This window comes from Strongylocentrotus purpuratus, unplaced genomic scaffold (assembly GCF_000002235.5).
Source record: "Strongylocentrotus purpuratus isolate Spur 01 unplaced genomic scaffold, Spur_5.0 spur5_scaffold_17, whole genome shotgun sequence".
Classification (NCBI taxonomy): Eukaryota; Metazoa; Echinodermata; class Echinoidea; order Camarodonta; family Strongylocentrotidae; genus Strongylocentrotus; species Strongylocentrotus purpuratus.
This window is the reverse complement of record NW_022145602.1, coordinates 1,701,466-1,724,999: the sequence shown is the minus strand read 5'-3', so window position 1 is coordinate 1,724,999 and position 23,534 is coordinate 1,701,466. Positions and strand designations below refer to the sequence as shown.

The window sequence follows — 23,534 nt, the reverse complement described above, 5'->3', positions numbered from 1 at the left end:
CGTTCTTGGTTGATGAACTAGCATGGATTTGCTATAATATCTAAAAGAGTGAATTGTTTAGAGCATAGTGTGTCTACAAAAGTCTAATCTACCAATAACCTATACGCTGAGCTCCCGTGCAAACAACTGACTATAGAGAAATTACTCATCGACTCGCTAGCAGACGACAAGGTTCGCGCGTGCGTGAGGATAAACTTTTAGCGCACGGAAGTGTGCGGGCGCCATGCATGAAACACGGTTCATCAGAAAACCAAGGGCATTGTACTTTTCATTCATTAATTTGATAACGATGAAGGTGACTTTGAGTTCTTGTATTGACAGAAATAACATAATTGAAGTCGTAATCAAGCTTTCGCTAAATGAAATTAATGGTAATATCTGTCGAAAGAATGTGAGAAAACTGAAAATAAATGGCATTGCACCGAAGGCAACTCTTTATAATTTGGGCATTTTTGTGTAGCTATGAGAATCTTAAATGCTCTGAGATTTTCCGTTTACTTAAAATTATAAATGTTACATAGTTAATTATACATTTTTTTTCAAGCCATGTGTTTTAAATGAACCCAATTATGCTTCTGAAAAAAATAAAAGTACCAACAGAAAATGGACACTACTATTTGCACCAAGATTTCAAACTTTTTCATTATCATATTTCTTGATCGTGCTTTATTTATAAACGAATTAAGGATACATAGTGTAAAAATAAATGTAATTGTGGTTCATTTTGGCTCTCACCCTTAAACTCTTGTAAAAGAAAACTTGCCCAACCCATTGTTAAACGAATAAGGGTTGAAAAACATAGCCCAATCAAGATATTCTTTGTAGCTCATTGTCTTGCAATAGAGGATATCCTATGTTAGAAACGGGAAGAGTTGAATTACAGATCCGTTGCACTATCTATTGTTGTGAAGATTCGACTTTTTGACCCCAAACACAAAACAAGTGGCGAGAAGTGACAGATAGAATGTACTTGTCAGTCTGATTATATTTGTTATATTGATTGTATTCAATTTAGGGACATTCCAGATGCTTATTGTTAAATGTCAATGTTCTTTTTATACAATGCATGCAAAACGAATAATCACACTGTGCCCCTGCATCTGTAAACTATTACTGACACCATCATGAAATCAATATATCCCCATGTTCTCATTTCTCTGTGTAACTCATTCTAATTCTATCCCTCTGTGCCTCAGAATAGTTTACTAGATCGATGCCGCATTTTATTAGTATTTATTAGTATTATTACACCAACACTTATATGCTTCATAATCAGCATTTTCAAATGACTAGAACTCAACTTTATCTATAAGTATACATGCCCCTCCCCCCACTTCATTTTTTCTTCTTCAAAGGGGTTTCCCTTTCGTCTCTCGTTACTCCAAAGAGTACGTGTTTGCATAGATACTATCCCTGTCTGTTACCTTGGGAAATTAAAAATCGCTCTATAAATAAGGGAAAGGCTGCAAAGTGAGAGACGAAGGGACATATCGATTTATTCTGTGATACAAAGAGGAAGGTGGATTGATAGATGGATAGATGGATGGATGGAAAGAGAGGCAGATGGATAGATGAACGAATGTGTAGACCATAAGATAGATAACGAGTGAGGATTCGTATAGTTCAGTTCTACTTCTAGTCATTTGAAAAGGTGGATTGATGGATGGGTAGATAGATGGATGGATGGACAGACAGATGGGTGGATGGATAGGCAGACATATACATAAAGAAAGAGAGGCAGATGGATAGATGAACGAATGTGAGGACCATAAGATAGATAATGAGTGAGGGTTCGTATAGTTGAGTTCAGTTCTACTTCTAGTCATTTGAAAAAGTGGATTGATGGATGGGTGGATGGACAGATAGTTAGATGGATGGATGGATGGATGGATGGATGGAGAGACAGACAGACAGAAAGACAGAGAGACAGATGGATAGATGAACGAATTTGTGGATCATTAGATAGATAATGAGTGAGGGTTCGTATGGAGTGTCTCCTGTTCACGTTCCCTGTCCCCATCATCTTGTCCCCTCTCTTTTGCTCTCTTTTTTTGTCGATGGAGGGGGCGTACACCCGTGCCCCCCTCCCCACCACCATAACAAGTGAGGGTATAGTTGAGTTGTGTTCTACTTCTAGTCATTTGAAAAGGTGGATTGATGGATGGGTAGATAGATGGATGGATGGACAGACAGATGGGTGGATGGATAGGCAGACATAATATACATAAAGATGGATGGGATAGATGGACAGATAGTTAGATGGATGGATGGATGGATGGAGAGACAGACATATACATAAAGAAAGAGAGGCAGATGGATAGATGAACGAATGTGTAGACCATAAGATAGATAACGAGTGAGGGTTCGTATAGTTCAGTTCTACTTCTAGTCATTTGAAAAGGTGGAGTGATGGATGGGTAGATTGATGGATAGATGGACAGATGGATAGATGGATAGACAGACAGACAGAATGAAAGAGAAACAGATGGATGGATGAACGAATGTGTGAACCTTAAGATAGATAATGAGTGAGGGTTCGTATAGTTGAGTTGAGTTCTACTTCTAGTCATTTGAAAAAGTGGATTGATGGATGGGTGGATGGACAGATAGTTAGATGGATGGATGGATGGATGGATGGAGAGACAGACAGACAGAAAGAAAGAGAGGCAGATGGATAGATGAACGAATGTGTGGACCATAAGATAGATAACGAGTGAGGATTCGTATAGTTCAGTTCTACTTCTAGTCATTTGAAAAGGTGGATTGATGGATGGGATAGATGGACAGAAAGTTAGATGGATGGATGGATGGATGGAGAGACAGACAGACAGAAAGACAGAGAGACAGATGGATAGATGAACAAATTTGTGGATCATTAGATAGATAATGAGTGTGGGTTCGTATGGAGTGTCTCCTTTTCACGTTCCCTGTCCCCTCTCTTTTGCTCTCTTTTTTGTCGATGGAGGGGGCGTACACCCGTGCCCCCCTCCCCACCACCATAACAAGTGAGGGTATAGTTGAGTTGTGTTCTACTTCTAGTCATTTGAAAAGGTGGATTGATGGATGGGTAGATAGATGGATGGATGGACGGACAGATAGATGGGTGGATGGATAGGCAGACATATACATAAAGAAAGAGAGGCAGATGGATAGATGAACGAATGTGAGGACCATAAGATAGATAATGAGTGAGGGTTCGTATAGTTGAGTTCAGTTCTACTTCTAGTCATTTGAAAAAGTGGATTGATGGATGGGTGGATGGACAGATAGTTAGATGGATGGATGGATGGATGGATGGATGGATGGAGAGACAGACAGACAGAAAGACAGAGAGGCAGATGGATAGATGAACGAATGTGTGGACCATGAGATAGATAACGAGTGAGGGTTCGTATAGTTGGGTTGAGTTCTATTTCTAGTCATTTGAAAAGGTTGATTGATAATTGATGGATGGGATAGATGGACAGATAGTTAGATGGATGGATGGATGGATGGAGAGACAGACATATACATAAAGAAAGAGAGGCAGATGGATAGATGAACGAATGTGTAGACCATAAGATAGATAACGAGTGAGGGTTCGTATAGTTCAGTTCTACTTCTAGTCATTTGAAAAGGTGGAGTGATGGATGGGTAGATTGATGGATAGATGGACAGATGGATGGATAGATGGATAGACAGACAGACAGAATGAAAGAGAAACAGATGGATGGATGAACGAATGTGTGAACCTTAAGATAGATAATGAGTGAGGGTTCGTATAGTTGAGTTGAGTTCTATTTCTAGTCATTTGAAAAGGTGGATTGATAATTGATGGATAATAATAATAATAGTAATAGTTAGTTCTTATATAGCGCTTTTCAAGACCGAAGGGATAGATGGACAGATAGTTAGATGGATGGATGGATGGATGGATGGATGGAAAGACAGACAGACAGAAAGAAAGAGAGGCAGATGGGTAGATAATGTGTGGACCATAAGATAGATAATGAGTGAGGGTTCTTAAAGAGTGTCTCCTTTTCACGTTCCCTGTCCCCATCATCCTGTCCCCTCTCTTTTTCTCTTTTTTGTCGATGGAGGGGGCGTACACCCGTGCCCCCCGACCCCCCCGACCCCCCCCCCCCCCAGGCACACACACACCCCACCTCGGTACTACTGAGCAGAGTGGGTGATCAATTCCGCACGTCATGTATGTTCTAACGTTGTCACGGCTGTATACGGGAAGAATGATGGATAGATAGTACTCAACAACAAAAGAAATATCTCAACAAAAGATTATCCCACATTTTCTGGCACAGCCTTTTATAGCTGTATCAGCTCGTTCCCAGCAGATTTGTAACAAAATGCAATGTCGTCGAAATATTCATGGTTTCTAGGATATACATTTCTGCCCATAACCGCCCTGGGAAATCACAGGTGATCTGTACGGCATTCGTTTTATTTTCTTCGCTTTGTCTAGAGTTCTTCACCAGTCCTGTCTCTCAGCTGTCTTTTATTTTGTCTGTCTGCCGCTGTCTTACAACCTCTCCCCTCAGTCTTTCCATTTCTCTCTCTCTCTCTCTCTCTCTCTCTCTCTCTCTCTCTTTCTATCTCTCTCTCTCTCCCTCTCTCTCTCTTTCTCTCTCTCCCTCTCTCTCCCTCTCTCTTTCTCTCTCTCCCCTCTCTCTCTCACCCTCTTTCTCTCTCTCCCCCTCTCTCTATCTCTCATCCTCTCTTTCTCTCTCGATTCCCCCTCTCCATATGTATCTCTCTCCCTGTCTTTATCTAGTATTGCAAGGGAGGGGTACAAGAACACATACTTGTGTGCTCAGTTTCCCCCACCCCGACCCCATTTCGTTTGCTTTGTTTATATGTTTAGTTTTTTTTTTAGGTAGGGAAATTCCCCTTTTCAATTAACACCTGTTTTTAACTTGCTTGCATCCTATAGACGGTGGCATAGCTACAGGGCCTCGACAGAAAGACCAAAATAAACATGGAAAGAGAAAAGGAAATTACAGAAAAGGGGGAGATCGGAAAGTAACGCAAAGTGAATTGGATTCATTCGGGGTGAACAGACGCCCCATATTTCAATTATTTTCCCCCGCTATTTTGTTTCGTAAAGCTAGAAGTAGAGTAATATATTATTACGATGCGAAGTCTAATATCAAAGCAGTAGCTATCACACAAAGACAATGGCAACAAATATCTAAAATTTCACTCACTCGCTTCCCTCGCAATTAGCTAGAAGTAGAGTTGTATATTATTACAATACAAAGTATACTGTTTAAAAATAAAAAATAAAACGGTAGCTATCACAACGATAAGATGTTCGAATTTGTATTTACTCGCCTCCCTTGCAATAGCTAAAAATATAGTTGTATATTTCTGCAATACAAAGTCTAATGTTAAAAAAGTATTACAAATTTTATTCACTAGCTTTTCTCGCTATTTGCTTGAATAATTTGCTCTGCGCTTTGAAGATAATGGAAAAAGATGTCAAAAATTCACTCACTCGCTTCCCTCGCTATTAGCTTTAACCCCCCCCCCCATCCCCAACTACACTACGTATAGCTACTTGCGCCCTCTATATAGCAAACAATGCCTAATCGGTGACCATTGGTCCCCCGTGGTCCCCTTTTTCTTATGTTAATTGAGAGCAGATTTGATGAGATAACCACCTGTCAGTGACCATACACGGAGGTCTAATCCCTCCTGACCAAACTAGTGCAGAGGGGCTTTAAACAGGTTGCTTTGCTCTCCAAAATCGAGGCCTAGAATATTTATCTTTCGAAATTCAAAATCTGGTCTCTCTTGATGCACCCCTTTCCACACAAACCTTCACTCGATCGCTTTGTTCCCTCGCATCTCACATACCTCGAAAGTCCAGTACTCACGGCCACGGCCTCCACTCAGCCCTCAAGACTGCAGGTCCTCCTCCTTAAGTGTTAGACCCACACTATGCCACTGTAAAAAGATTAACTTGACTACAATGCTCCCCAGGGAGCGGAGAATATACATACATTGTGTGCGGGTAAGCCTGAATCCCATGGCCGGGGTAATACTATTTCTGTAAAGCGCTTAGAAACATCTTTGTATTGATGAATTGGGCGCTATATAAAGCGTCTTTCCTAATCATTTTGAAAGTCTTGCTAGTACTTTAGACTTCTTCTTTTTGCCAGCCCATTTTATAAACATTTCTTGTCCACTCTTTTGAACTTTCTGCTTGCCATTTGGTATTTTTGCAAATATTTGATTGCTTTCTATTTTTATCAAGTCTCGTCCTTCTTTGTAGAGTCAACTCATCCATCATTTTCACTTCACATTACAGTCGATGGTCTTCTGACCTTTCTCCGATTCCATCATCTTCCTCTTATCAAATTCCCCCAATTATATGTGAAGTTCTGGACGCCGGCGGAAGAAGAAAACAAAATACTCCTAAAAATCCTCTCATTAATGAAATTCTTATACGACAGTTCACCCCTACCCTGAAGCCCCGTTTAGACGTGATGCAGTGGCCGCCTGAAAGAAGAAGAAGAAGACGATGATGTTGATGATGATGATGATGAAGATAGAAGAAGAAGAAGGAGAAGAAGAAGAAAGAAGAAGAAGAAGAAGAAGAAGAAGAAGAAGAAGAAGAAGAAGAAGAAGAAGAAGAAGAAGAAGAAGAAGAAGAAGGAGAAGAAGGAGAAGAAGAAGAAGGAGGAGAAGAAGAAGAAGAAGAAGAAGAAGAAGAAGAAGAAGAAGAAAGGAGAAGAAGAAAAAGAAGGAGAAGGAGAAAAAGAAAAAGAAGAAGAAAAAGAAGAAGAAGAAGAAAGGGGAAGATGGAGAAGAAGGGAAAGAAGGATAAGAAAAACAAAAATAAGAAGATGAAGAAGAAAGAGTAGAAGAAGAAGAAGAAGAAGAAGAAGAAGAAGAAGAAGAAGAAGAAGAAGAAGAAGAAGAAGAAGAAGAAGAAGAAGAAGAAGAAGGAAAACAAAACAGGGACTTGTGTACTCTTCGACGCCACACGAGAGTCAATCGTCGACAAAAAGAAAACAGCACAATCAAACTTTGCGTTGCGTCACTGGCGAATGGAATAAACTTCCCCCCTGTGCTCTATTAGCGCACTTAATGACGCAATATAATGACGCCTCGTGTGCACTAGGCTTTCCACAAATTTGTTGACACCCATGTCATTTCCGTCATTTTACATGTAGGTACTGGGACCCATTTCACAAAGCCTTTTTTCAAAGACATTAATGACAAAATCAGTGACAAATCTGCTGATAACCAATCAGAAGCAAGGATTTCAGTAGCTTATAACAAAATCTGTCATTTGTCAAAATTGTCACTGATGACAACTTTTGTGAAACACCCCCAGGTATATTATAGGCGGTTTACCAAACCGCGTCTGAACGGAGCTTTCAAAAGTACAATCTTGACCTCAATGTAGCGTAGCAGAGGATTCTCCTCGAGTTACTTCCTCCTCCAAGTGAGACTGCATCCTCAATCTCACGCTTATAGTCGTCATGGAAACGGGATACCAGGGGGATGAGCAAGCCGCTAAAGCCTCTCTCCCAGGAGGGGGTCGCGTGGTTAAGAGGATGGTGTGGAGGAGGGGTTCGGATACTCAAAACGGCAACCTTTTCTCGTTGTTTGAACTTCATGACGTAATTATGACGTATTAGAAGGCAGACAAGGAAATTGCTAGAGAAAAGGGCACATCACCGCAAAGAGATGCATTACATCTACCTCTCCAGACAGTTATCCGTCAAAAAGTTTATTTTACCAGGAAATGTCCACGTTCTTTATTAATTATGTAGGACATTTCAGGAAAGCAAGTCCTCCCAATAATGTTTGTTTGAAGTTTACTTTTATTTATCCCTCTCTCTCTCTCTCTCTCTCTCTCTCTCTCTCTCTCTCTCTATCTCTCTCTCTCTTTTTTCTCTCTCTCTCTCTCCCCTTCTTCCTCTGTATCTGTCTCTCTTCTCACTCTCTCTCTCTCTCTCTCTCTCTCTCTCTGTCTTTCCATGTCCCCTCTATCTCTTTCTTTCCTCCTCTCACCCTCTCCTCCTCTGTCTCTCTGTCTCTCCCTTCCTCCTATATCTCTCTCTTCCCCCCCCCCCACCTCTCTCTTTCTCTCCTACTGTCTTCAATGTCACATGGCACTCCTGAACGCTGTGTCCATGGTGGAAGAACATCAGTCTTCTCATTATCATGGAATATCGTGTGTTTGATCAAGCACGTATCAGTTTATTCAAAAGATAATGCCATTTGTTAGATCAATTAACTCTCTCCCTCCCTGTCTTCTCTATCAATTCCCCCAACTCTCACACACTTAATATACATACACCCCTGACAAAAACACGGAAATTGTATAACCAACATTTGAAAGGGCGGCAAGGGCGAGTTCTTGAAATAATGCATCTATCAATTTTGACGAGTAAAGAGTTGAAATATACCACAGAGACTCTAAAAGTTTACCCCTCATCACTATATTTCTTTCCAACACTCTCTCTTTCTCTCTATCTTTTGTTCGTGCTCTCTCTCTATCTCAGAGCTTTTATTTTCTCAAACACACACATACCCTTTCTCCCATTCTTAGGCGTTCCTTTCCCTCTATTTTTTTCTATTCTCTCTTCCCCCCCCCCCTCTCTCTCTCTCTCTCTCTCTCTCTCTTCCCCTCTCTCTCTCTCTCTCCCTCTCTCTCTCTCTCTCCCTTCGTTTATCTCATGACAGGAGTTTATTGAGTAAACTTCAAACATAATACTAATAGAATCAAGGTGTTATACATGCATAGAATATATTCAATAGAGTTCATATCTCATAAAATTCATAATCTCTTTTGCGTAATATTATACACTTTGTACATGCAATCTTCAATTAATTGAATAAAAACTTAACTACTGAGAGAAAGATGGAGAGATTTCAACCAGATTTCAAAGAATCAACGTATGTCTGTTGCCATTGGAATGATAGATGCATCAGGTCACATTTCTGCAGAGGCGATTTACCTTCATCTAAATTGGAACAAGAGTGAGAATGGTAGCAACAGAAGTTTTTAAAAAAAATAGAAGCTGCACTATAAACAAAAATGTAAAGAGCATTGTTTTTTAAATGATTAGAACCAAGACATTAACAAATACAAGGACAATCACTATAGGTCAAGTAGATGTGTTAACTCTTTATATGCCACACAAATAATCTCTGTATGCCATATTGTATTTATCTTGGGATGGATATTACAAAGGCTTCAAGATTATTTAACTCTTTCCAAAGCTATATTAAAGCCCCACTGTACTACTTATAGCTACTTGCTCCCTCTATATAGAAAACTTCCCCAATCGGTGCTTGTTGGTCCCCCATGATCCTCTTTTTCTTATGTTAAATGAGAGCTGAGTTAATGAGATAGCCACCTGTCACAGTGACCTCGCTAGCTCGCTTGGTGGTCTAATCCCTTCTGGCTGAAGTAGTAAAGCCTGCCTTTAACTTTTTCCAATGCAATACTTATATAATATTGGATGGCTTGAGTGTGATAAAAGATTATATTGTCATACCGAGAGCAATATGTGTTCATTTCACTTTTGTTGTTGATGCTTATTACATATTTAGATTAAACGCAATTTTAATTTCATTTGTTTTGTAAAGCACTTAGAAACTGTATTTGTATACCAGCGCTATATCAATCTTAGATATTATAATTATTAATGTATTCTTGTATCACAAGAAAACAAAGCCATATAATATTATTATTATCATCTATATCAGGCTGACTAGCGTAATTTCAATATATTGATATCAATAGTCGAAGTTCCCGGATGACTGAGCAATACGAAAACAATATTGATCAGTCATTCGGTTAATGCACTAAAGATAATAAATACACTATTTAATTGTACCACTTGGAAGCCTTATATAAGTACTAATAATCTATACTGGTGTAAAGAGTGTTGTCTTGGAGCTAATTAAGACCTGAAATGGGTAATTTTTAAAAGCCATTGTGTTGCACAAAGCACATTTGGTCAGCTGGTGCCTATTGTTTTGTGCAAGATTACACAAGTGGCAAACGAGGAACCGTGTAGACAGGCAACGAAAGCAGACAGAGTGTTAATTCAATATCGCTAACAAGGAAATGCATCATAATTGGTCTGTTTTACCATACACATATGAAGGATGTTGGTCAACAGGAAATAGGAAACACAGAGTGGAACTTGTATACTGTCGTTGTTACATTTCCTCTTCAATAAACAAACAAACAAAAACACATCACTTCTTGTCTGTTTTCCTGATTCACTTGATGCCTTAACAATGTAAAACAACAAATCATAGTTTTCATTTAGGGATACAATTAACAACTGAATTATTTGTACCCTTACCAAGACTGAGTTTGGATATCTTTTTAATAATAATAATAATATTCCGCTTTTATATAGTGCCCAATACATTGATACAACGATGTGTCTAAGCGCTATACAGATATATTATTACCCTGGTCATCGGATTCAGGCTTACCAGCACACGTATGCACATTCTGAACTCCCTTTAAGTACATGTATGTGAAAAATTAATTTGTCCTGATTCATGTTCCTTAAGAATCTGACATATTAAAGCTTACATCTAAAAGTATTTAACTAAGGCACTAACGCAACCATTCCACCTTTAATTCTTGAGCTACGAAGACACATAAATTGACAAGGGGTATTAATAATTCTGTTGTTAACTATAATGTTAACAATGTACATGTGGCAAGTTTTATAATATTTGAGATGGGAAAGTGCAATTTACTTCTGCTCATTTTTTTTCTCAATATAAACAACTGATACTGTGACCTAACAAAACAAAAAATAGACATTCAGAGCGCTTTGTTTTGATATGGAATCAATTTAGGGGGCTGCAATCTACAAGCCCAGCTTTTCAGCAGTCCCCTCCATGACCAACCTGTTTTATATGCCTGTTGTGCACTGTGGACCAATTACAAATATATTTTTAACTTTCATTGTTTTACTATGTACAATGCAATCCCATGTACTTTTATTTATTTTGTGGGAAATGGAAATAAAATGAAATTTGAAACAGAACATGAAAATACAAACCAACAACAACAATAACATTTAAAAGTGTTTGAAATAAACTCTCTGAAAATTTCACGACATGCAGGAATACAAAATCATCAATACTTACATGATGTCTATTATTGCTAACCTCATTATAAGAAAATATTGATCATTAGATTGCAATTCAAGGCTAATTGAGGGGGGGGGGGGGCTTACCATTACTTTATACATAATATTGTTAGTTAGTATGATGAATTATCCCTGTAACAATTAATTGATCGAACAGAACAAACAATTTGTTTCATTTCATTCAACACAGGGCCACAGCATCCGATAGAGGATGTTTAAAAAATAAGGATGTTGTAGGCAGTCTAACTTTCATTTCTATTATTTTTGTTTGATTATATCAAGCACAAAAAAAATGTCAGTTTCCTGTCATTGTAAAACCTTCAATCCATTTTGTTTTTGAAATCCTTTACCACTATAAAAAGAGAGAGGACAAACATACAATAACACATACATAATACTGCACTTCGTGGAGAAACAGAAGGGCGTTAACTCTGAGTTAAAGGATATGAATTAATGACCTTCTGGGTTTCAGGACATGACTCATTTCATGCAACTAGTAGCATCTATTTTATAAATGTAATGCTTCCTGGGAGAAATTTCAATTATTTTAACATATTTGTGGCTTACACCCAGTAAATAAGATTGATTGATCTGTATTGAAAAACAAGTCAGAAAAACTCTTGGAACCAGCGGGAATCGGGAGAGCTTGGGTATTTGTTTCTAGTTCATCGTGACTGTGCCATGGACCAGTGATGGCCTGGTGGTAGAGTCGCTGCCCTGCAAGCAGTAGATGCAGGTTCAAGTCCCGCTGGTTCCAAGATTTTGTATGACCTGTTTTTCAATACAGATCGATCTTATTGACTTGGTGTAAGCCACCAATATGTTTAAATACCGGTAGTAGCATCTAGTAGCATAACCAATACATATCGTTTGGTTGTTCTGAAATATGTAGGAGAGGGATGGTATTTATTGTAAGATAATCACAGCAGTCCCTTGAGATGGTGATAGGTCAGAAGACAGAATATGATGACCACGCGCATTACAAAAGACTCCAGCAGTTGTAGAATATCATTTTAGTGCTCATCAGTAGGTGGTCAAATAATACATCAAGACCCCGCTTTTGATCATCATTAAAAATAAACTGAAACGAATGCACCAAAGATCATCATCATGTCATCTTCTGGAGGTGTTTCACAAAGACTAAGATCGACTTTAAGTTGGACTTTACTGTGGCAGGCCATTCATGCCACTGGTTGCTCTCACCATTGGTCTCTCAATTATGATCTTTAGATTTTAAAAAATTCCTTTATTAACGAATTATTAAGAAATGTAAATGCAGTAGATTTGTGACCATGATTTGTACATCCCTTGAGAGACCAATGCAAGTAAATGGCGATAGCAAACAGTGGTATAAATGACCCGCCATAGTTAAGTCCAAATTGAAGTCGATCTTAGTCTTTGTGAAACACTCCCAGGTCTTTCGTCATTCCTCTCTCTCCATCATGCTTTCTCCTTCTATTTCTTTACTAAGTGTCCTTTGGCAAAACAGCACTAAACATTTGTCACTCTCCACCATGGTGTTGAATGGGTACCGGTAGAAAGTTATGTTTTGAGTGCTGTGAACAAAGTCATAGCCAAGCTAGCACTGGGGTAACATTGGAGCATCTTGAGCACCCTGCGCCACAGATATGTGCCCATGGAATATGACCATATTACCAAAACAGATGAACTTTGATGATAGAATATCCAATGTTACTATCTTGTTTTCTCCCTCGCTGTCTCCATCCATCCTTCTCCCCATCAATATCTACCCCTCTGTCTCTCCATCTCTCCATCTACATCTCCTTTTTATCTAATCACTGAAGTCGTCATCAGAACTGTTATCTTGGCTGCTGAAGTCATCTGAGTCGGATTCTTGGTTGACGGGCGGAGCAGGAGCATTGGGTGTGCTGTAAACAAGTGGTTATGACATTTGTATATATTGATTCAACCATAATATAATATCAAATGAAAACAATAACAGTATATCAATTCAAAACAGTAAATAAAAGAAAAATACTTGTAACATGGTATCCCGAAAGAAGAAAAAGTGAAAAACATTTAAAGATTTAAAATAAACAAATAAGGATACATACATTATCACACACACACACACACACACGCACACACACACACACTCCCACACACATGCCTGGGACTTCATTTTAGAATGGGGGGGGGGGGGGAGTCACATATACATTATTTATCATATACATGCATATCCATAACATTTCATTAGAGGGAGCCTAATAAATTGACTTGTACAATTATTCAAATGTTTCAAGTGATCAACTTGATTGTATGTCTTGTGGGAGTTCATTCCATTCCTACAATCCATTACTGATAGGGATTGAAGACCAACTGTAGTTTTGAAAAAAAGGAATATTAAGATTATTACTTTGACAGGTGTTGTAACAAGTTAAGTAATTATCTGAAGTGTATGGACAAATGCATACGATTCGAAATATCTAAGCATGGACCGAAAAATGTGGTCTTTGTAGACAGGTGGTCACTAAAGCAGGTTTGACTGTACTAACAAAGTGATAGCTTGATACAAATTTGACTACTTACTCAAGATAAGCAGGATCCAAGCAGTCCAGGAGTACCCTCTGCTTGAGGGCGTCTACAGGAACACCCTAAAGGATCAAATTAAGAACATGAAAATTAACATTTAATATTTCATAATGATTCTTTTTGCTTTACTTCATCTATCCTAATAAAAAAATACTCTCTTATTTGAAGAGAAGGTTGAGTTCTGGGAAGAGGTAAGTGTTAAAGAACATCAGATAAAAAATGCTCCCTGAAAAGCATGGCTCTTCAAATACCTTAATATTCTAATTAAATATGGCATGTAACGTCAAAAAAATCGGGACAGATTTTATGCTTTTATGCCACATGTTCGTGTAGTCCCATATACATCTTTCTGTGTACAGTGCTTGTAACTTTACCAAGACTGGGCCAATTTTTTATCATTTTGATGATTCCAGAACCTACGGTACACACCAATACTTATATGCTAGATGGTCAACTTTTTCTGATCGATTCCACAACGTTTCTTTCACAATGCAATTGCATGACCAGAACTCAACTTTGCCTTAAATATTACATGAATCATTTTCTTTGCTTTACTTTATCTATCCTAATAAAAAAATACTCTCTTCTTTAACTCATGTACATGTACATTAGCTGTATGAATCGTATCATTATTAGTTTAAGTAGTTTAAGCCTACATTGCACCCTACATGATTTAAAAGATTAATTTTGTGTGCGTTGTCTACTACTTTTGGACCAAGAAAGCCTGTCTTTCATCTTTAGAATTCAAATTGGCTCATGAATTAAGAAGACTTAAACATGAAATCATAGAATCATCAGAAAACAGTGAACCAAGTTTTCAAATTGTGTATGAGATCTTAGGTATGATACAAGTATGAAAACTATAGGGTTAAAGCCAATGAAGCCATTATTTTGTGCAAAGAATAATTTGACGGAGTGAGATCTCTAATCGCATTTACGATGTTGGACAGTAGAAGGCGCCCTTCCTCCCACACTGCCCAGGTCAGCACATGCGCAGATACGATACTGGGGAAGACAATATGTCAAGGTTTCCTCCAGCTTCCATAGAGAATGTCCAGCAGTGTCAACTAATTCCTGATTTTACTAAACTTTCGATCAGGTTTCATGAACTCCCTCATTTATTTCATGAAATCTATGAAGGCACGATCATAATATGTTACTGATAGTTTATTGGTTCCCAAACTATAATTTATATTGGACTTTCCAATTCTCGACCAATTGGAAGTGCCTTTGCCAAATATTAGAACCCCTGGCTGGTTCTGCCCTCGATGGCCAAATACCGTAGTTTTGGTAGTGAGAATTAAAGGCCCTCTGTACTAGTTTGGCTAGGAGGGAATAGACCTCCCTGCAAGGTCACTGACAGGTGGCTATCTCAACGACTCAGCTCTCAATTAACATAAGAAAAAGAGGATCATGGGGGACCAATGGTCACCGATTAGGCATTTTTTTCTACATAGAGTGAGCAAGTAGTGCAGTGGGGCTTTAAAAGCACTCTATCATAAAGTTTTACCAAAAGGTCACTTACCATATTGATCATCTTGAAGTATTTAATATATCTTGGATCTTGAGATACGGTCATGACGGCAGGCGCTGGTTCTGGTGTGGCCTCAATCGCTGGTATACCCTAAAAATACAAAGAAAACCAAATGATGTTGGATTGTTGAATCATTTTTCTGAAGTGCAACATAATAAATATTATTCAATTCCAATTTCTGCTATTTACTTTTCTTTTTTGCCTCACTTAGACAGACATGCCAGTGACACCCGAGATAACATATTGCAATTTATTGAGCTTAAGTTTATGCATTGTCATCAATAATTTTAGGCATCCCCTGCTGCATTTCCTGGAGTCGGAAGAAATGACTTACGGGTTATAGAAGTTTCGCGTTCCTTTTTTTCTTCCAGGCAACTTCGAGAGGTGCAGCAGGGGAATCCAATTTTATGCTTTCATACTTTCTATCCTATGTGCTATTCTATTGTACCTTCTATTGAATGTTTGAAATGCCAAATAAATAATAATAATAATAATAATCAAACTCTGAAGCTGTTTTTTTATATTTCTGACTAGTAATAGCAAGAAAGTGGAAGTCTTAGGCAGCAGTCTACATCGAATGTTATCTTAGTTTTCAGGATTGAGCTTCCCAATTTTAAGCCAATTTCAAGCAGAATTATAACCATTAAAGATAAACTTTAGTACTGGTAATGCGATTGCATTGTGAAAGAAAAGGTGTGGAAAGGATCAGAAACAGTTGATCATGTAGCATGTAAGTATTGGTGTGCACTGCAAGGTTCCGGAGTCATCAAAATCATAATAAATTTGACCGAGTCATGGTAAAGTAACAAGCACTCACATAGAAAGCTATATATGGGACAACACACATGATGTCGGGGCTAGTACTACCTTAATTTCCTTGTCTTTCTATGCTCATTACTCAGCCAGTATACACTTTCTTCCAAAATTGTTTGGCACATGTCATTTATTTGTAATCTTGAACATTCAGTGTAAGTTTCGTTTGATTCTGTGAGAATTATTATTTTTTTTTTTACCAGTACTGGAGTTTATCTTTAAACTCTCACCCCATATTAAAAATGCCCCATCCTTTGAAACATTCAAAACCCTTCTCAAAACCCACCTTTTTAATCAGTTATAGTTTACTGGAGGTGAACACAAGTAGTTAATTCCATTCAACCCAACTGTATTGTATTGTATTGTATTAGTAATATTTTATTTTATTTTGTTGCTTTTAAAGGTACTGTGTCCCTTTTGCAGCCAACCTCAAATTCTGTAGAACTTTGCAGGAATTATAAATATGTCATGTCCTATCTTTTAAATTTAAACGTTAGCAGTGTCCTAATATTCAAATTATGCAAGGAAACCCCTTTACTTGCTAGACTTCATTGTCAGGCACTATTGAGTGACTGACTGGCTTTTTTATTCTTTGGTAATAACATACATAAAATGAGCTGTAAAGGGTACATGAGCATTTGTCTACATCAATAACCCACTTCTTGCGATGGCCAAAATTAAACTGATTGAATCTTTGCGCAACATAAAACTTATGACCATTCAGTACAATGGTCTGAAAATTAAGACTATTACTTATTGGCTCTATAGCTCCTAAGTCGATTTGACAACTAATAGTCGTTATTTTCCCACTTGAAGGCATTTTCAAGCCCCACCTTTTTTAGGGAAGTTCTAAATTAGAATTATCTTTTAAATGCCATTTGAATTTAACCTTTTCATTTTTTTGGCCTTCAAATAGGACATAGTACCTTTAAAGGTATTGAACATGTTGAATAATAATTATAAGTTAGACAGTACCACATGTGCGCTTAGAAACGTCTGTATAAAGCGTCCTATAAATGTAATTATTATTATTATTATTTTTACTCTTGTCAGATAAAAAGATGTTGGTATTATTGAATCAAACTCTAAAGCTGTTTCTTATTTGTACTTATTTGTCATATTCCCCACAAAACACACATGCACATGAAGCATGACCACTCAATATGAGCCTACTTTCTATACTTTCCCAAAATAAATTCAGATGAGATGAAGAAACCACATTATATTATTTCATGATGAAGACTAAGGAACAGTTTTCAAGGGTAAACTTTTCAGAGATATATAATATATATATATATATATATATATATATACATTTATAAAATATTTAGTTTTATACTTTCACAAACACAATTCTCCAAGGGTAAATCACTATATCAACAATATTTTGTTGGATACTTCTTCCAATATGTTTAATAATAATATTAATAAACCATTCTTATATAGCACATATCACAAAAATAAATCAAAGTCCCTATGTGCTCTGAAAAAAGAAAGAAGAGATAATAGCAGACATGAAGAGAAGAGAAAGAATAACTGCTTTGTCATATAACATTGTACTATTTTAACAAACGAAAAAAAGTGTCTGTAAGACTCTTGAAATTTTCTAATTCATTAACTTGCTTTAAGATGAATGACTTTATACTAAAGGTCAAAGGTCACTTACGGATCCATCTGCAGGTTCCGATGACGGTAGGGCGGGGAGGTTAGATGGCTCAGGAGCAGCTGGAGGCGGGGTAGTCTCCAAGGTGACATTCTCTAAGCCAGGGATGGATGCAAGCTGCAAGAAAGAAAAGAAAAAAAAAAAAATAATAGGCATTTCTATAGCGCCGTCTGTCTAGAAATTCTATTCCGGGGCGCATTTATTATTACCCTGGCTTTAGCCTAGCTGCCATTACAGCGCTCCAGCATTTCAAGGAATTAATTCCTGCCAGGTACCCATTTACATCATCTGGGTTGATTGTGGCAAATGTAGATCAATGTCTTGCCAAAGAACATTAGTGCAGCAGCGGGACTCGAACTCGGACCTTGTGATCGACATTCCGGCAACGTATCCACTCAACCAAATAAGGAGGCGTGATGACTCAGTGGTAAAGCAGTGGTCTCATAACCGGGAGGTCCAGGGTTCGAAACCAAGTCAATACTCTTGTGCTCTAAAGGCATTAGTCCTCATTACCAAGTCCCTCGGAAAAGGACTTTAAGAGAAGGGCTGTGTCTCACAAAACCGTCATAAGTACAAGTTCAGCGACATCCCATTGAAACGTGTGTTAAACTTGATACACACATTTTAATGGGATGTCACTGAACTTGTACTTACGACGGTTTCGTGAGGCGCAGCCATGGTTTATTGAAACTTGAAAAATAGGCAAATTATACCTCTACAGATTGCTGAGAACATTAACAAACTGAGCAAAGTACTTTTTAAGCCCTCACTATTGTGAGGAATAAATTAAATGCAATTTTGATACCCTATCCAATAGGTGCTATGTAATAATAATAATAACTAGAAATATTGCAATCTGTATTGCCGCGCAATGCGAATGTATCCCCCGGCAGTGGCAGCGATTTTGTGTTATCCTTATGTGGAAGGAGGGACAAAGATTCCCTCTCCTCTTTGTGAAACAAAAGGATGACGTAGAGATTGCCGCAAGTGGCTCAGACTATTGTCAAGACTAGGAGCAGCATCACCAAAACAAACGGTGTGTAGATCAGATTATGATGCATATTTATAGAAAATTTGAAAGAAATGTGATTTGCATAGCGACACAAGATATTCCTTTAAATATGACCTTTGACCCTATAAGAGATGGAATACTGGGGGGTAGCAGCACCAAATTTGTGGAGGTCTAGAGTAAACTATAATGAACCTTAATACAAGCAGTATCACTAAAATCTATAGGCTTGTAGATTATACCAAGATACACCTTTGTTCAAAATTTGAACAAAATCCCTTTAGAAATGTGGCCTATAGAGCGCACACAAACAAAAATATGGCCTTGTACCCTATAGAAGGCGGAACACTGGGGGCAGCATCACCAAAAGTTATAGGTATGTAGATTATACCAGGATACACCTCCATACAAAATTTGAAAGAAATCCATCAAGAAATGTGGCAGTTAGAGCGCACACTAGAGTGCACACAAGACATCTATCAAAATATGACCTTTGACCCTATAAAAGACGGAACATTGGAGGCAGCATCACTAAAATCTATAGGCTTGTAGATTATACCAAGATACACCTTCGTTGAAAATTTGAACAAAATCCCTTTAAAAATGTGGCCTATAGAGCGCACACAAACCATCCACAAAAATATGGCTTTGTACCCTATAGAAGACGGAACACTGGGGGCAGCATCGCCAAAAGTTATAGGTATGTAGATTATACCAGGATACACCTCCATACAAAATTTGAAAGAAATCCGTCAAGAAATGTGGCAGTTAGAGCGCACACTAGAGTGCACACAAGACATCTATCAAAATATGACCTTTGACCCTATAAAAGACGGAACATTGGAGGCAGCATCACTAAAATCTATAGGCTTGTAGATTATACCAAGATACACCTTCGTTGAAAATTTGAACAAAATCCCTTTAAAAATGTGGCCTATAGAGCGCACACAAACCATCCACAGAAATATGGCCTTGTACCCTATAGAAGACGGAACACTGGGGGCAGCATCACCAAAAGTTATAGGTATGTAGATTATACCAGGATACACCTCCATACAATATTTGAAACAAATCCATCAAGAAATGTGGCAGTGAGAGCGCACACAAGAATATGACGCGGCCGCGGCGTAATGCTGCTGAATCCAAAGTACCCCACCGGCATACTGCCGGGGGATACAATAATATAAGAGATTCGTGAGGCACCAAATCCACGTGAAATCAAATGCTCAAGGTGCACTTGTGGGACAAAAACGAAGAAAGAGATCACATAAAAGCATCTGCACTATAATCAAAGGAACAGAATATAAAACATACAAAATTGACAGAACCTTCAATCAATTACATGGTATGCCAATATGCCAAATTAGATATGTCTTAGGATTATTTTTAAACACTTCAACTGATCTATTAATTACTAATCTCCCTGTGGAAAGTGATCAACGGCAAAGGCCCTGCATGATCAAAGGCTCTTAGCATTGAGCTTAGCAAGAACAAGAAATCCAGGGTTATGGAAGCATAAAAATCTGGACTGAATGTAATGATTTCAAAATGTGAACCAGAGCCATGACAATCATTACCTTTGCTTCCAATATGTTGACTGTGGTTTCCAGCCTCTGGATACGAGTCGTAATATCTGATAATTTCTGAGAAAATTTAGGAGATAGAAGAACATAAATTGAATGTATTTTCAATATGTGTGCTAGAATCATTTCAATCACTACAAATTCTTCTGACATGATTTCCTGCTACTTATAAGTACTCTTATTGGCCCAAATTCACAAAGGAGGTTTAAATTTAACCGGAGGTTTAAATTTAACCAGTGGTTTAAATTAGCGCAAAATAAGGGTGAAGCAGTCAGAGGTCTAATATTAGACGCACGCAAGGCAAGGTACACTTATTTTGCACTAATTTTAAACCATGGGTTATGTAAATGAGGGTTTAAACCATGTGAATTTGGGCTATCATGTTTCATGTGATAATTGCAGGTAAATTATATCATTTTTTTTTAATCTTTTAGTTCACTTGCGGTACATAATGATTTTTAAAAGCTAATCTAATGTGTGCTGCAAAGCCCTATAAAAAAAGAACAGAAATTCATCGCTGTCAAAATTTTGAAGATGGATTTTTTATCCAAATTTCAAGAGCATTCATTACAGTGTACGTGAATAATAACAATGAAAACGCTCACAAATTATTTTTCACCTTTCCCCAGAAATTAATTTTTTAATTAAGCCGGACCAGACCAGGAATTTGCATCACGAGATACACACCAAGAACAAATAGGTCCTAGATGTGTAGGACCTTAATAATATCGAATATTTATGAGCGCTAAAAACAATAAGTACCATAGCGCTTACAAATACAAATTGGTATATGAAAAGAGGACAAAAATGTACAGTCTCACATGAAGTACATGTACATGTAGATCACATAGATCACTGGGGAAAAGGGTAAGTTTTGAGGGATCTTTTGAAGGTGGCAAGACAGGTAATTTCCCTTATGGAAAGAGGGATGCTGTTCCAAGTCTTTGATGCAGCTACTGCAAAACTTTTTTCAGGTGCTGAGAGTCTAGATTTGAGAATGATAAGTTTACATGTGTCGGTTGCTGAACGAAGATTACGAGCTGGTGTATATTTCGAGGGTGTCATTAAGATATTCAGGTGCCAAATAATTGAGTATTTTGAAAGCATACAAACAGAATTTAAACAGAGCTTGTGGTGTAGAGGTAACCAGTAGATTTCCTTAAATAAGGGTGAAGTACGAGTTCTAGACCCAAGGCCAAAGATTAATTTAGCGGCACGATTCTAGAGAGTTTCAAGTTTCCTTCTATCTCTAGCAATAAGACTATTGCAGTAATCCAACCTACACACATGTAGAAAGAATTAGAGCTCAGACAGCATGGTGACATGTCTTAACATCAATGAATCTATGAATCCTCTATAAATTGCGGAGATGATAATTACAAATACGGACTTAGAGCCTTAGAGGCTTCCCATGTTGTTCTTACCGTTTCACAAACGCAAGAGAACTTGTTGAGGAACCTGGTGGTGTGTATGATAAAGTGGTTGAGGAAGGCTAGCATTCGCTTGGAGTGTATAGCACCAACCTGACGGAAAGAGACAAAGAAACATAAAGGGTAACATTTATCAGTCTTCTTATCAAAACTTCTGAATGAAATTTGTTTACCCCTTCCATAGGGATCCTTTTTAAAATAATATCGTTCACATATAAGAATTGATTTATGCATGCAGAATTTCTAAATGATATTCTTGGCCATCCAAAATATGATAAAAACAAACATTTATACATACGTGTAGATATCAGTTACAAATTGAAGTTCACTTTTTTAAATATCACAGATTTACTTGGCAAAATGATTTTAGAAGAAATAAACAATCAGAAACACGTTGCAAAAAGGAACCACTTTTTCTTAAATTTCTTTTCCTTCAGATTTGTTTTACAAATATACTTTTTCATGTTATAATAACTCTTTATCGCTGAATAAAAAAAGGATTGACACGAATGGGATGGCGTGTCTGATTAGAGGACCAAATTATTATTATTCTGGTTCTGAATTTTACTCCGACAAAGCAGGATCCCGCATCGCGTCAGAGGGAACACATGAAAGTCCAAACCAAGGAGTTGTGGGTGATTCTCTCAAGCACCCAACTCTACCAAAACTTCTTTTCCCCTTGGACGGTAATTGCGTGGAATGCACTGCTTTTTTTGGATAAATCATTTACAAATGTTCCCCTGTTATTTCTTTTTTACTAAAAAATTATTAGAGGTCTAGATACACCTTCTTACTTAATAGCTATGTTTTTTCCCTAAAGGCCTAATAGAAAAGTAAAGGTTTTGGTGTTGAAATAAAATGTATTTCCAACTATAGTTTGGTGCATGATACATGTACAAGTTCGCCTGGTATGCACATTTTCAAGAAAATGGCTGCGCCCATGTCATGCATGCTTAAAAGTTAAAGGCAATCATGCCAAGAATATCTTCATTTATTTACCTCTTGTACACTTTCGTAAGGAATTTTGCACACCATAATATAAGGCAGGAATACATCTCATCTTCCAAAATACCTACACTTATTCTTTGAGGTGAGGTTTCCTTTAAGTTTGGACACCACCCACCCCCCCCCCCCCCTATCTCTCTCTCTCTCTCTCGTTGTCAGGACTTCTTCTTTTCTTTCTTCTTCCTTTTCTTCTCTTTCACGATCTTTCTTAGTCTTAGGATCTACATTAATTTTTACATAATAAACTGTTCTGGGTGACCTTCTTGATCATTCCTTATACTGCATTGAATTCTCTGTAATCTTTCTGTAATTTTTGTTATAGACCTAGACCTACATCTAAAGCAAACTTTAATTGTCTACAAATGCCAATAATGTATGTAATGAATCTACCATACATGCTCACTAACGGGTGGGACCGAAGAGAATTTTTGTGACGCCCCTCACGCCAATCACTGCACTAAAATGGAATAAAAATATATGTTCTCACCTTAGTCAAATCAACTCCTGGTCCTACAAGGGGCAATCCGTCGGCATCCATCTTGATTCAATCGTAGATCAAGTATAAAATTAAAATATCTGTTACTTTCCTGCTTTTCCTGTGTTTAAGTTTTGGTCACAAGATTTTAGAAGTTAGTCTTTAAATGTAGACCTGGATCAAAAAATGATCGTGTTGTTACCGATATTGCCCGTATTATAATGAATGAGGGCCATAATTCATCTCTAAAAAAGTAAAAACTCCTAAATAGATAATTGTGATGAATTATTCCAATGTTTTTCATTGGAAAAACTACGACTTTTATATG

At 37.7% G+C, this 23,534-nt stretch overlaps 1 protein-coding gene across 1 annotated transcript; it reads right to left on the bottom strand.

Annotated features, from left to right (window-relative positions):
* Nucleotides 1–11,982: 11,982 nt before the first annotated feature.
* On the bottom strand, nucleotides 11,983–23,352 carry LOC115918018 (WASH complex subunit 3-like). The gene is made up of 7 exons (XM_030988440.1): nucleotides 23,219–23,352; nucleotides 21,721–21,819; nucleotides 20,291–20,356; nucleotides 17,708–17,821; nucleotides 15,220–15,318; nucleotides 13,692–13,756; nucleotides 11,983–13,030 (listed from the first exon to the last, which is right to left on the bottom strand). The coding sequence occupies exons 1-7, from the start codon at nucleotides 23,267–23,269 to the stop codon at nucleotides 12,934–12,936; spliced, it is 591 nt and encodes a 196-aa protein (XP_030844300.1). The 5' UTR covers nucleotides 23,270–23,352; the 3' UTR covers nucleotides 11,983–12,933.
* Between the last annotated feature and the right edge of the window lie 182 nt (nucleotides 23,353–23,534).

Bases quoted from the DNA above. Each gene is read 5' to 3' on its own strand.
- LOC115918018 (XM_030988440.1), bottom strand. From the start codon at position 23,269: ATGGATGCCGACGGATTGCCCCTTGTAGGACCAGGAGTTGATTTGACT. The intron at 15,319-17,707 runs GTAAGTGACCTT...TTGTATTTTTAG, and splicing joins CGGAACCTGCAGATGGATCC to GGTATACCAGCGATTGAGGC. The intron at 13,031-13,691 runs GTAAGTAGTCAA...ACTTGTTTACAG, and splicing joins TTGGATCCTGCTTATCTTGA to CACACCCAATGCTCCTGCTC.